Below are 15,301 nucleotides of genomic sequence, written 5' to 3'. Positions count from 1 at the left end.
ACAGTTTTCAACACTTACCGTAGTTGATGTTTTTGAAAAACCTGCGATTGGACTCTAAAGAGGCTTGTGTGTCTGTACACACACACACACACACACACACACACACACACACACACACACACACACACACACACACACACAGTCAAAGCTAAAGGCAGGTAAAGAGCAGGAGGGTCACTTTTGACGCACAATCAGCCCAGGAGAGGAGATCAACGTGAGGCCATGAGTCTGTGACGGTATGACTAGCGCCCCCTGGTGTCTACCTGATAACTCATCATCTCAAAAAAAACACTAAAGACAAACTTTATGTTTTCCCTGCAGGAGCAACTTTCACTGACAGTATTTTCTTTGCTTTGATTTTAAAGAGCCTAAAGAAGCCGTTTCGTATTTCTTTGGTCCGCACACCATAGATGACGGGGTTGACGGTGGCAGGGAGCAGGATGTACATCAGCCCCAGGAAGGTGTTGACGTCTGTTGGTATGGGGATGTTCAGGTTGTGAGACAGGAAGGTGACACTTCCCACCAGGTAGAAACACATCATGACAATTAGGTGTGTGCCGCAGGTGTGGAACGCCTTCCAGCGGTCCTCGCCGGCCGCCGCTGCCTGCAGGACGACGCTTAGGATCTTCATGTAGGAGAAGATGATCAGCGGGATGTCCACGCCCACGAAGCAGATGATCACAGCGAGGCCTATGGCGCTGTTTCTCTCCGTACTGCCGCAGGCCAAGCTGACCAGCGCCATGTGGTCGCAGTAGCCATGTTGGATGGTGTTGGAGCTGCAGAACTGCAGGGAACCCGCCAAGCCCACCAGCGTGCCCATGATGGAGCCGCTGCGCAGCAGAGTGAAGAGCAGCAACTTCACAAACATGGAGGAGTTGATGATTTTGGCGTAGTGAAGTGGCTGGCAGATGGCCACGTAGCGGTCCAGTGCCATCGCCAGCAGCAGCGTGGACTCCAGCGAAGACAGGAAGTGAGTGAAGAACATCTGAGTCAAGCAGCCAGCCAACGAGATCTGGTCCCAGTCCAAGAGGAGGCCCAGGAGCATGTTTGGGATGATGGTGGTCACCACCAGGATGTCGACCACGCAAAGCGTGCAGATGAGCAGGTACATGGGGCTGTGCAGACTCTCCACGCTGTGGACCACGTACACCAGCAGAGAGTTTCCCAGCAGCACCAGCAGGTACGAGATGCAGAACGGCAGCGCCAGCAGCCGGCGGTGTCTGTGCAGCACCGGAAAACCTCTGAACACGAAGGAGGTGTGGGAGAAGTTCCTGCCCAGTGACGCCTCCAACATGGCGCTGAAGTCACCTGAGAGGAGACATCAGACGCATGGACACGTTTGGTTTCATGTTCAGACTTTTTACCAATTTCAAGAAACTGAACAAGGACAACAAACAAATTATGATAAAGTAATCTTTTAAGCATTTTTATCTTTTAATATTTTAATCTCTTGAAGTCAGACATGTTTCTGGACCTTTCAGTTGACTGTGGCTCAGATTAAGTCTAATAAAACATCTTGGATTAAAATAAGGCATTCAGAACTGGAAATGTGCTGTAGAGAAACAGAAGAAGGTGGTGTGGGACAGGCTGCACTCACTTCCCCTCTGGTCCATCCATGTAAACAGACTTCATGTCAATGCAGCTTCTGAAAACAACAGAGAAAAGCTTGAACTTTATACTAACACATGACCTTCAATAAGACTCAAGTCTTTAAATCAGAGAAAACTTTGAATCATTCTCATTACATTTATTTCCAAAGCTGCAATTCAAACAAAATTTCTACCAGACATTGGTATTAACTCAAATAATCCACACATGAAAAGAAATGACAACGTTCAGCTCCATAAATAATGATTACGGTGAATTAAGTACGATAACACAGGAAAAAAGTGTTGAACACACCATGGAAAGGCTGTATACTTTGGCAAGGAAATGCACCATACCACCTGAAATCTGTCAGTAATTATTACTTGAACTTCCAATTAGTGCAAACCAACATCAGCTGGGCTAGAGCAAATTGATGGTCCTATAAAAAAGGTGTTTTTTTCACCAAGCAGTTAAATACCACACACCTCATGATGGGTAAAGGCAAAGAGCTCTCTGAAGACATTCACAACCTGATTGTTGCTCAGCATCAGTCTGGAACTGGTTACAGACTTGTATCAAAGCACCTGAATATTCCAGTCAGCACCGTTGGGGCCATTATTCACAAGTGGAAGAAGCACCACCTTACCATCAACAGGCCACGCACAGGAGCTCCTTGAAGATTTCTGACCAGGGAGTCAGAAAGATAGTCAGAAGAGTACTCAACCAGCCAAGGACCACCCTGAAAGTGCTCCAGAAAGACTTGGAGGCAGCAGGTACAATTGTTACAGAGAAAACAATAGGCAATGCACTCCACCGCCATGGGCTCTATGGACGCTCAGCCCGCAAGACTCCATTCCTCAAGAAAAGGCATATTGAAGCTGGTTTAAAGTTTGCTAAACAGCATCTTGACAAGCCTGTAGAATACTGGGAGAATGTTGTCTGGTCAGATGAGACCAAAACTGAACTTTCGGGCTGTCATACTACAGACCCTGTTTGGAGGAAAAATGGCTCTGCACATCAGCCAAAAAACACTACACCAACAGTGAAGTTTGGAGGTGAAGCATCATGGCATGGGGTTGTTTCTCATCTCATGGTGTTGGCAAACTTCATATAACTGACGGAGGAATGAATGGAGCCATGTATGGGGAAATTCTTGATCTGAATCTGCTGCCATCCACCAGGATGATGAAGATGAGACGTGGCTGGACCTTCCAGCAGGACAACGATCCAAAGCACACGGCAAAGTTGACTCTCAAATGGTTTCAAAAAAAGAAAATCAATCTGTTAGAATGGCCTAGTCAATCACCTGACTTCAATCCAACTGAACATTTGTGGAAAGAAGTAAAGAAAAGGGTTCACCAGAGGGCACCAAAGAATATTCCAGATTTAAAGACAATCTGTGCAGAGGAATGGGCCAAAATCACACCTGAGCAGTGTGGGCCATTAGTTCAAACATACAAGAAGCGGAGCTGTGACAAATATGTTCAATTGTGAGCTGATGATCCCGAGGTCCTAATTAACACACAGGTGTTTCATGAGACCCTGAAGAAACACAGCCATGAGTGTAAAGCTTCACAGGGTTGAAGAAAGATAAACATCAATGAGCCTTTACTAATAACGTCACAAATATCATTCTTATTCCCAGTTTGTCTTCCAGTTACTGGAGGCTCGTATCAAAACACACAGTTACCTGGAGGAGGAACAACTCACAAGACATCTGACGGCTTCAGGTAAATATGACAACAAGAGCACAGGAAAGACCGGACATAAACTACAGATCCAAGGGTTCAAACACAGACCACAGAGAGGAAGTGACACAGAAACACCAAGATTACAAAATAAAACAGGAAGTATAAAATATTTAAAAGTAAACATGTAGAGATATTCAATGACACACACACACAAACACACATTTAGAGTCACCTATCCACCTGATGAGCCTGTTACACGCACACCTGACTGAACAGACAACAACATACAACATACAAAAACAAAATCTAATGTTTGTGTTTATACTTAGTCAAATTTTACATATTAGAGTTAATCTGACACCTGGCAGGCCCAGAAACATATCTGATTTTCAGGATACTAAAAGGGAAAAGTGACATCTAATTGATAGTAAAGACATTTTCTTGTTCAGTCTCTTGAAATAAGATGATACAAAATAAAAACCTTAGCTTGAGAAAACAAACAGAGAACTTTAATATTTCAACATCATATCTGAACTCTGATGAAGTTGAGCGTAATAAGTTATTTCTCATTAATAAAGTTTTTGTCTTACCTTCCTGCTCGAGTTGGTCTGCTGGTCCCTGGTCCTCAGTCCTCTCTGGGCCCTCCTTATATTTCAAATCCAAATGTCCCACAGGGAGAGTGACCATAAACGCAGCAGCACTCTAACCGGTTTGATCTAGGCGAGCTAATTTAAAGGTCCCTGAGTGTGTGAGAGGGCCGGACTGAGCCTCTCCAGAGTTTAATCTAGGTGTTGACTTTAGGTTTTAAAGATCTCAGGGTCTAACAACCTCTCTGATGACGTTTGTTTTTCACTTTAAATCTTACTTTACTTCCGTCCTCAGGGTCCACGATGGATCCTCTTCATATCATAACAATAACTTAATTTGTATAACACTTTTTAAAAACAGAAGTTTACAAACTGCTTTAACAACCAGAACATAAAAACAAACACAAGCTTCAACCCATATGAACCCAGTCTACACAAGAACCATGCTATATAAAATGAGGGCCTGAGGACTAGGGATGGGTGCCTTTCACATTTGAAACGATACGGTACAGATGCCCGGTACCTGGCAATCGGTACCGGTATTTAACCGTACCATTTTCTGCTACTTTTATGTGTTCATGTGGTAAAAAATATCAATTTAATAAAACTTAATAATAATAAAATCTCAAATTTCTTTAATTTAACATTTTTTTCTTCAATGCATATTAAAGTTGTAGTGCTGCTGTTCATGTCCAGCATTGAAAATCACCTACTCTTCCACTCCCTCAAAGTCACAAGGATGGGTTTAGGTACCTGAACATTGTACCTTTTGATTTTACGTGAATCTGTACCCAGTACTTTTGACAGAATTCGGTCGGTACCTACAAAAGTACCTAACTCGGTACCCATCCCTACTAAGGGCAAAGATAAAAGCTAAAAACATCAATCAACAGGAAAAATAAAATAAAAATAAAATAAAATAAAAGGCAAAAAAGGGGTTGGGAGCAGAAGACAAGACGGCAGGCATTAAAAGGACAATGTTAAGAGTGTTAATAGAATAATAAAACAATGAAATGATAATAAAAGTGATGATAAAATAATGAAAGAGAAATAAAACAGTAAAACCAAGGTAAGAGACATAAAAGATATAAAAGATAAAAGACAAGATAAAAGAAAAGAAAAAGGAAAAAAAGATGATATCACATAAAAGAGAGTCTACAAAAGTGAGTTTTTAAAAAACACTTAAAGAAGCAACATCTTACCCCACCTTTACATTCTGAGACCCCTAACTTTTTACAGTTTACATTTCCAGAGATGTATAGTACTGAGCACTTGTTTCAGGCAGAGTGGAAACTATAAGAATTTACTTTTAATCCATTTACAAAAAGAGCAGAAGTCTGCATCAGATCAGTGTTTGTCCTCAGTTTTTGAAGGACCTCAGCTGGGCGGTTGTTCCAAACATGTTGGAGGATTAAGCCCAGATCTTCTGTGGATGTAGACCTCCTGTAAAGCAGGATTAGTCGTTCACACACTAGTCACGTATACATGGACCCAAATATTCCGCTTGCATTCGGTTTATTTGCTCAAACAGAAAGAATTTAACCTTTGTATACACCTCATTTCGAAAGAAAAGAGCCAATCCGAATGGACATTCAATCGGTTTCACAGAAGTAGAATATTCCTTTCCCCAAACCGATTGAGGTATCATGTATCCACTCAAACCGAAATTTGTCAGGGTGCGTTCTTTCGGCGCATGCTCAGATATGACGTAAGAAGCAACTAGAGACGTTCCTCAACTATAAAAATGGCGGCGAGCTGTTAGCACTGGACTGCTGCGGAAAGTTTGTTTTTGATACAAACTTTGAGAGAAATAAACATAATTTTAAGAGTGGACGGAGACAAACTCGTAATACGTATTGACACACCGTGATAAACAAACTGTCGTCCTCCAGCTTTGATAAATCTCGTGATGTTTACGTTTTTCTGCGCATGCCACATTAACTATTCCGTTTGATTACAGCAGCGCATGTAGACCAGTGACTGGAATATTCCTTTCCATGTATACTATTAGTTTCGGAAAAGTCATTCAGAAAGATTCCATTCGGAAAGACGAAAAACTCCTCATGTAACCGTGGCTATTGACTGTAATCCTTCATGAAACCTGACTTTGTCAAGTGCACAGGAACAGGAACTGATGCCGGTTTGACAGTCAAAGGCAGTCACACCAATTATTAATTTCACTCAGATTTTCATTTGTTTGTTCATTTTGTAAATTGATAATAACATTCTGAAAGCATTTTCACACCTGTCTCAATCTTTTGCACAGTGCTGTAGTTTAGGAAATGTTTCCTGAAGTGTTTGATAATAATAAAGCTCTGCCTGATGGAGTCACAGAGGTTATAATGAAACAGATATAACAGAGTCTGATACAATCAGTCTGTTCCCTCTGAGCTTTAAACCGTAGATCTAATTACTCAGCGTTCCTTCAGGATCCTCATGGGCCGTGTGTTGTGGTCTAGCTGGAGGCTAATTGTCCCCGAGGTGAAACACAGAGCTGAGTTTCCTGTGAGGAGGACGCTGGGATTCATTATCTGCCAGTTTTAATGAGCCCGTTCAGCCAGAGTGATTAGACTCAGTGAGCTGCTGCTGCGGTGATCAGCTCACCTGATGAAGAGTGCAGATCGACCTCCTCACAAATACCCCACATGGTGTTCACAAAGGCACAGCAGTGATCATCTGATCTTTGAAAAGAATATTTCCACTTGGCTCAAGGAACGGTTTTCTGTTTTATACACTGAAAGATTAATTCAGGAGTTAAAAATCAACCAGACTTTATTTGTAAAGCACTTTAAATACAGGATGGAGTATCACAAGGTGAGAAAATAACCATAAAGTTTAACAAAGTATGCTACCCCCCAGTCCATACTATACACACGGTAAAGAACATGATGTGAATAAAAATTGAGCTGGCAAACAGAAAACTAACAAAGAGTCAGAACTATGTTACTATGTGAGACCAAAACTGCCAAAATTGAAAATAAATTTCAGTAAAAATAAAAGCAAAAATAATAAATTAATAAACAAATAAATTAATAAAAGCAAAAAATACAAAATAATAAAATATAAATAAATAAATAAATAGAAGTAAAATAAATAAATAAAAATAAATAAAAATAAATAAATAAATAGATAAATAAATAAATGTGGAAATATAATTAAATACCATAAATATGCAAACAAAAGTACTCTGCTCTCATAATTATTTATTTTATGTGGCAGACACTGCCAGCATGAAATACATCAGAAAATAGGGAAGATGAAACTTTGGAACTTTGAGACACATCTAGTGTATTTCATGCTGGCAGTGTCTGCCACACAAAATAAAAAAATGTGATTTTTAATTCTATTTCCACATTTATTTAGTATTTTATTTTACTTTTATTCATTCATGTTTTTTATCTTTTCAAATTTATTATCACCTGTATTTATTTTTAATTTTGGCAATTTTGGTCCTCAATGTTAACAACTCAAGATAAGAAAGTGATTTTTTGAAAAAACATGAACATATAATCTGTAAATATAAAATGATACTATACTAAGGGATTAAAGCCAAAGAAGATGTAAAACTATAATTTCATAATGAAGTATGTAAATGCTGCTGAAAAAATAAATTTATAAATAAATAATCATTTAGATAAGAACAAATAATAACAAAAAGATAGATAATTATTTCTGTATAATAAATTAAAATACATCATGTTAAAATTGAAAAGATTTATGAAAACTGACAGTAATAACTGCGACTTAATCTCAGTTTAAAGCCAGGACACAGAGAATGAGCAGAGTAAAGAAGCTTGGTCTGGAGTTTGTTTTTCTAAATGTTTAAACTCTGTGCAGCCTTCTGGTCTTCAGAGAAACAGTGACAGGACGCTGCCTCACAGCAGGTCTCTGTTTGTGCCTTTGGTTCTGTTCAAAGACCACAAAGACCTGAGGCCTCTCACAGACTCACAGGTTTAAATCTGATAAATAAGAAAGAGAGAGGCTGTAGTCCCAAACTCTGCAGCTGCCGACCACTAGTGGGAATGAAGTTGTTTGACATGTGCTCAGTTGAAAAACAATTACATTCAGCTAAGTTTCACACAATTAATGCAAACCTATCACACCTGTAGCCACCTTTAGCTTGCACCATATGATACTTCACTGACCTCTTGTGGTCTGGAGGAAAACAACTATTAAACAAAAGTGAATACATGGCACCTACAAAGGCCATCCAGGCATTTAAAAAAAGAAAGAAAGAAAAATGAATAAAAGAAAAAAAAAAGGGAAGAAACTCAAAATCAGTTCTTAAAGACACCAGCAGCCATAAGAAACTTTAAAACAGAATGATGTGGGCTCTCTCCGTTCTCTGTCAGACATATTTCGGAGCGGCTGATGCTGAAAATTATAATTGTACAGTTTTTAGTTCTCCAGGTGATGAAAGCATTAACTAGTGTCTCAGCATAGAGACAGGAACAGCAATAATCTGCTTAGAACAGGCTGGAGTGTGTAGTTTGTCTTGTTTAAAATAAACTTGAGGAAATAAACTGTGAAGCAGTCCGTCAGTGGAGGTTTAGGAGTGGATAGTGCAAACATTACAGTGAGAATTCATCAAATAAAATACAATAGCATGTACATATATGCAGAAATATTCAGGTTAATTACACAGCTAAAAGGTGAATAGAACTAATACAGAAAAACAGTCTTAGAGGTAAAGCACATGATATTATGGGGTGAGATGAAATGAAGTGATAATTAAAGATGACTGGATCTGAAAGTGTTCCTTATTTCCTCCCCTTTTCTGCTAATTCACAAAAAGTTAAACTCATTTAACTTTTTTTTATTTGTATTTTTTTTAATGTTTTGTGTTTGTAAAACTGTAAAATGTGCTGATTTCTGAAATTGGTATAATCTTTTTTTCTATTTTGTTTGTATGTTTGTCCATTTAATTATAAAACTGCTTTGATTTAACCATATTTCTATCTCATTTCGTATCCAATTATTTATTTTTCACCTATTCATTGAAATAGCTACTCTTTGACTGTTTTGTCTCGTGTTTAAAGCCGTTAGGAACTTTTTCCATTACTGAAACATGTGTAAATTCATTCAATTTTTAATCAAAATAAAATAGAATTCGTCTCTCACCGCACCGCTTACACCCGGTGTTGATGTACGGTGTTCACAGAACGGACAAACCGTACTGCATGCGCGTTTTGTTTTGCCCGCGAAAAATTCATCTTAGGCGTTAGACTCAATCAGCATCATTACTAAACTAAAACAACAAAGAGGGTGAGTAACCTGAATATTAGACATCCAAAAAGCACAGTATGAGTATTTTGTTTCCCCCTTGAAGGAATATTATGAGAAAGAAATGAAGTCTGAGAGATAGAGAAAGCTTTCCATCAAATATTTATATTGAACAGCAGAAATATAAACAGACTTGAGGCTATTCTGAGGTAAGATTATGAAAAACTAACAAATACAGGCTTTAAAATGTATATCTCCTTTGACTAAAAATCACCACATGTTGGTAAAATGTGAAGCTGTCGTTTTGTGCTGAATGAACCGGGACGCTCCACTCTCCAAATCACCGTGAAGCACCCGCTGGCTCCGTCTATTTCCTGGGTATGAATCGCCGCGATTTTTCTTATCCTGGACGGAATTTCGTACTGAAAAACTACAGGTTTTCATTTTAGACTTCATTCAGACTTCATAAAGGGCCTGAAATTGAACATACGTCGAGTTTCTTTTCTCTTTCAGCTCGAAGTAAGCAAGCCGTAGCTCCTCTAGGCTAGTTGGGGTCGAGTCTATGTGCTGAAAGATATTTCCATAAAGAGTGATAACTTGCTGCCGTTTACAAAATTAAGACGGCTTTAGTAATTGATCAGATCCTAAGTTAGTAGTTTGTATGTGACGTCTTTAGAATGAGAAATAAAGTTAAAGGAGGGTTGATGAATATAGCACTATGGAAATAGATATTGATAAAGCTTGAATATAAGGAGAAAGTTTTATTCACATCCAGAAAGATTACCCAGCAGTGATACAGAATATACTCAAATACAGCAAATTAAAGCTAAATGAATGTAAATCTGAGTGTATGTTGGAGAGAGGTAAAAGCATTAATTTGTAAAAACAGTAAAAAAGAAAAGCTTCATTAGTCTCAGTATTTTTGTTTATTGCTGCACCACACTGTGAGCTTCTTGCTACTCTATAATTGGTTCCTAGATATGATGATGTCATCCAGGTATATGTAGGTGAATTGTCTATGAGAAAAAGAACAGATCCATCAATGACGGAGTTTAAAGCTATGTGATGAAATGCTGCTCAGCCTCTGACCTCACTTTTCCCTGTACACTTGGTTTAACAGAGGAAGCAGATGATTTCTAACAGCTGGTTCTACAGACCATCTATCCGGGCCTTGAACTCAGCACAGGTAAGTCTGTAAGCTGTGACAGACTGTGCACAGAAGGCTGACCTCACCTCCATCACACTCCACTGTCCACTCCATGTAGTGCTGGAGTAATTTCACAAGGTGTTACCTCTGAAGAAGATGTTTAAATACACACAAGATCACACACAGGTAGGTGTGGGTGTGGATTAAAGGAGCTGAGCTCAACCTGTTTGCTCTCTTCAGTCAGCTTTGTTTTGAGTTATACTGCCCTCTAGAGGCAGGGAACAGTAAAATCAGACACAATAAAAAAGCAGCTGACAAACAGCAAGAAAGGCTGTTATAAGTCAATTTGATGTCAGAAAAACAGTGATTTTAAACCCAAAACAGGTACAAGTGGTGATTAAAGCCTGATTGCGTCTCTGAGTAACATCTCCACAAACAGACATCTCATGAATTAACATTTAAAAATGTTAAATTACGTTTAATCGTAGATTAGAAAGAAAGTTAAACTAGCAATTGAATCAAACTTTTGTGGTCTAAGTTCACTGACCTCTATTCTAATAAAATAATAATAATAATAATAATAATTATTATTATTATTATTATAAAAATAATAACAATAATACATTTTATTTATAACACACTTCACATTTCTGAGAAATCTCAAAGTGCTGAAGATGAAAGCTCCAAAGTCTGTAAAACAAGATAAAATCAGTGGAGTTAAATCAAGCGAGGCTTGTTAACTTCAACAGGAGTTAAATTTATTTTTCTCCTCATCATGATTAGATTTGGCTTCATTTAGTTCTACAGAGAAACAGACTGAACACGCAAGAGGTGAGTTTATTTCTTTCTCATTTCACTTGATAGAAAACAGCTAGATGAGATCTTTTGGCAGCTTAGCTGGGAGCTCTAGCTAAGATGCTAACTGTGCTGTGTTAGCAGCAATCTTAGTATCTCTGAAAGTTGAGTTTCATAGTTTCAGATGTGTAGTTTTAAGATTAAGACGAGAGGTGTAAGCAGATTCCACTGTCAGATTGAGTAAGTACAGGGTTATTAAGCAGTGTTCCCAGAAATGAAACTCTTATGTGCTCTGATGTGTTTTTTAATACTTTGTATGTGACGTCTTTAAAATGAGAAATAAAGTTTAAGAGGGGTTGATGAATAAAGCACTGTGGAAATAGATATTGATCAAACTTAAACATAAGGAGAGAGTTTTTTCTACATCCAGAAAGATTACCCAGCAGTGGGGTTGCCAACTGTCCTGTATTAGCCGGGACGTTCCGTATTTGAGCCAAAAGAGGCATGTCCCATACGGGACGTTGTTTGTCCTGGCCGCTGAGGAATAGGCAAGATGCATATATTTTTCTCTCTGTGCACCATGCATTGTGTGTCCGTCTGCCTTTCATGGCCGTGCTAATGGTCATGTGACCCAGTCCCAGTGCATGCGTGCTGTGCTGTGTAGCGAGCATAGACTGTACGGTAGCTAGAGACTAGCCCCCCCCCCCCCCCCCCCCCCCCCCCCCCACCCCCCACTGTGTTGTGTAGCGAGAAACACCTCGTATCTCTCTGCCTCAAAATTGGCAACCCTACCCAGCAGTGATACAGAATATACTCAAATACAGTAAATTAAAGCTAAATGAATGTAAATCTGAGTGTATGTTGGAGAGAGGTAAAAGCATTAATTTGTAAAAACAGTAAAAAAGAAAAGCTTCATTAGTCTCAGTATTTTTGTTTATTGCTGCACCACACTGTGAGCTTCTTGTTACTCTATAATTGGTTCCTAGCCATGATGATGTCATGCAGGTAGATGTAGGTGGATTGTCTATGAGAAACTGACAGATCCATCAATGACAGAGTTTAAAGCTATGTGATGAAATGCTGCTCAGCCTCTGACCTCACTTTTCCCTGTACACTTGGTTTAACAGAGGAAGCAGATGATTTCTAACAGCTGGTTTTACAGACCATCTGCCCGGGCCTTGAACTCAGCACAGGTAAGACTGTTAGCTGTGACAGACTGTGCACAGAAGGCTGACCTCACCTCCATCACACTCCACTGTCCACTCCATGTAGTGCTGGAGTAATTTCACAAGGTGTTACCTCTGAAGAAGATGTTTAGATACACACAAGATCACACACAGGTAGGTGTGGGTGTGGATTTAAGGAGCTGAGCTCAACCTGTTTGCCCTCTTTGGTCAGCTTTGTTTGGAGTTATACTGCCCTCTAGAGGCAGGGAACAGTAAAATCAGACACAATAAAAAAGCAGCTGACAAACAGCAAGAAAGGCTGTTATAAGTCAATTTGATGTCAGAAAAACAGTGATTTTAAACCCAAAACAGCTACAAGTGGTGATTAAAGCCTGAATGTGTCTCTTAGTAATATCTCCACAAACAGACTTCTCATGAATTAACATTTAAAAATGTTAAATTACATATGGTCGTAGATTAGAAAGAAAGTTTAACTAGCAATTGAAGCAAACTTTTGTGGTCTAAGTTCACTGAGCTCTTTTCTAATAAAAAAAGATAATTAAAAAAAAATGATAATAATAATAATAATAATAATAATAACAATGATACATTTTATTTATAACACACTTCACATTTCTAAGAAATCTCAAAGTGCTGAGGATAAAAGCTCAAAGTCTGTAAAACAAGATAAAATCAGTGGAGTTAAATCAAGCGAGGCTTGTTATCTTCAACAGGAGTTAAATTTATTTTTCTCCTCATCATGATTAGATTTGGCTTCATTTAGTTCTACAGAGAAACAGACTGAACACACAAGAGGTGAGTTTATTTCTTTCTATTTTCTGTTGACAGAAAACAGCTAGAGGATATCTTTTAGCAGCTTAGCTGGGAGCTCTAGCTAAGATGCTAACTGTGCTGTGTTAGCAGCAATCTTAGTATCTCTGAAAGTTGAGTTTCATAGTTTCAGATGTGTAGTTTTTTAGTGACTGTAAGTCTGAAAGCTTGGCTACAGATTAAAGTTTGCAAATTACAAGTTTCAATTTACAGGTGTCAGATTATATTTCACAGGTTATAGATGATGGATGAAAGGCTACAGGTCATGGGTTACTGGTTACAGGTTAGAATAGAATAGAATAGAAAATAATAGAATAGAATTGAATAGAACTTTATTGTCATTGTTACAAGAACAACAAAATTAAAGTCATGGCAGCAATAAAGAAAAACAACAGTAAGAAAGTGTATGGAAAGAGCAAAAAGCTCCATAAGAAAATAGATGCTGACAGCTTGTCCATCATTGTCCAGTTCAGCCAGCCTCCACCTCCACAGGGTCCAGGACTGAGCTTCTTCAGCAGTCTGTTCAGTCTCTGTCTCCTGGATCCTGTCTGCTCACAGCAGGTGAAGCTCTTCCAATGTGGCGTTGGTGTCTGGTGTTAGCTCTGTTAGCCATGTCTGTGAATAGCATGATGCTACTCTGCCCTCTGTTGCTGGGTTAGCACAGCTAGCTCATCCATCTTATTGGAGACAGATCTTACGTTCCCATTAACAATGGATGGAAGGACAGGTCGATGTCGTCACTTCTTAGCTCACACCTGAGAACCAGCAAGCTTGAGGATCCAGACTACAGACTGGAGACACTGAGGTACAGAATGAATGGAGAGAAAGCAGTGTTTCTTTTTTGTTGGTGGATTGGAGTGATGCTGTATGAAGTGCACCTTGATCTAGTTCCTGATTTAGTTTCTTCTTCCAGGTTGGATCATGGTGGACTGCACAGGCTGACACCTGGCCTCAGGAAGTGTGAGTTTGTTTAAATTTTCAGAGCACAGCTCTTTGTATTGGAATAGATGAACTGTTGAGGTTGTTCAGTAACACATCCATGATGGATTAATCAGTCCAGTCTCCTGTTGCTCTCTGGCCCTATTACTTTGGTCTACACACACACACACACACACACACACACACACACACACACACACACACACACACACACCAGTAGAAACCTTCTCTCCTGTATCTCATAAAAATGCATTGATTCAGGTGACGTCTCACCTGAAGCACCTGTGTTTACGGGTAACTCGAGTGGTTGGTAAAAGTACAAAAAATAGCATTAGTTTGGATTGTTTGAACACACACTTTTCAGCTCCACACACCGAGACTGATGTGGTACTTAGATTTTCACTGTAACATGGTGCAGAATTGAATATGAAATATAAATCTGATGGACTCCCAGTCAGTCAGTACAGGTGTTCCTGAATGATCTGATGATAACCTGCAGCTTTGTTGTGTCCCCTTCTCTCCATCAGACGCTTGTAAACTGGAAGTGGACACAAACACAGTGAACAGAGAACTCAAACTGTCTGACAGCAACAGGAAAGTGACACACGCGGAGGAGGATCAGTCTTATCCTGATCATCCAGACAGATTCCTGGACTGTCCTCAGCTGCTGTGTAGGACTGGTCTGACTGGTCACTGTTACTGGGAGATTGACTGGAGTGGAAAGGTTGAATTAGCAGTGAGTTACAGGAGAATCAATAGGACAGGAGAGAGTGGGGACTGTGAGTTTGGACAGAATGATCAGTCATGGAGTCTGATCTGCTCTAAAGATGGTTTCTTCTTCTGGCACAATAAGAGTGAAACACCCATGTCCTCCCAGTCGCACCCTTACCCCATCCCCTCCTCCTTTTCCTCCCTGTCCTCCTCACTCTCCTCGTCCTCCTCACTCTCCTCCTCTTCTTCCTCCCTCTTCCCTCGCGTTATCCAACCTCTCCCTCTCTGGCCTCCTCTCCTTTCCCCTCTTTTCCTCCCACCCTGACTCTGGCAGAGTAGCAGTGTATCTGGACCGTCCTGCTGGTTCTCTGTCTTTCTACCAAGTCTCTTCTGACACTCTGACCCACCTCCACACCTTCAGAGCCACCTTCATCGAACCACTGTATCCTGGGTTTGGGTTCTGGGTTTCTGACTCCTCAGTGTGTCTGTAGGTCAGAGATACTCTGACTGAGCAGATCAGTCTCAGACGATTCTGATTTCATCTCTTTGATTTAAAACATTTAGTCCTTTTAACATGAAACAGTGATGTGTTGTGTCTTCAAAACAGAACTGATTTCTGAACAA

At 39.7% G+C, this 15,301-nt stretch overlaps 1 protein-coding gene across 1 annotated transcript; it reads right to left on the bottom strand.

Moving 5' to 3' along the window:
- Window positions 1–304: 304 nt before the first annotated feature.
- Window positions 305–1,294, bottom strand: or55e1 (odorant receptor, family 55, subfamily E, member 1). Its single transcript, XM_074678710.1, has one exon. It carries the CDS (start codon window positions 1,292–1,294, stop codon window positions 305–307), a length of 990 nt encoding a protein of 329 aa, XP_074534811.1.
- Window positions 1,295–15,301: the final 14,007 nt, after the last annotated feature.

This window comes from Halichoeres trimaculatus, unplaced genomic scaffold (assembly GCF_033239565.1).
Source record: "Halichoeres trimaculatus isolate MK-OKI-2021-1 unplaced genomic scaffold, fHalTri1.1 fHalTri1_scaffold_9, whole genome shotgun sequence".
Lineage (NCBI taxonomy): Eukaryota > Metazoa > Chordata > Actinopteri > Labriformes > Labridae > Halichoeres > Halichoeres trimaculatus.
The sequence above is the reverse complement of the archived record's forward strand: the minus strand, read 5'-3'. Positions and strand labels throughout refer to the sequence as shown.

Coding starts and splice junctions, on each gene's coding strand:
- or55e1 (XM_074678710.1), bottom strand. CDS start 1,294: ATGTTGGAGGCGTCACTGGGCAGGAACTTCTCCCACACCTCCTTCGTG.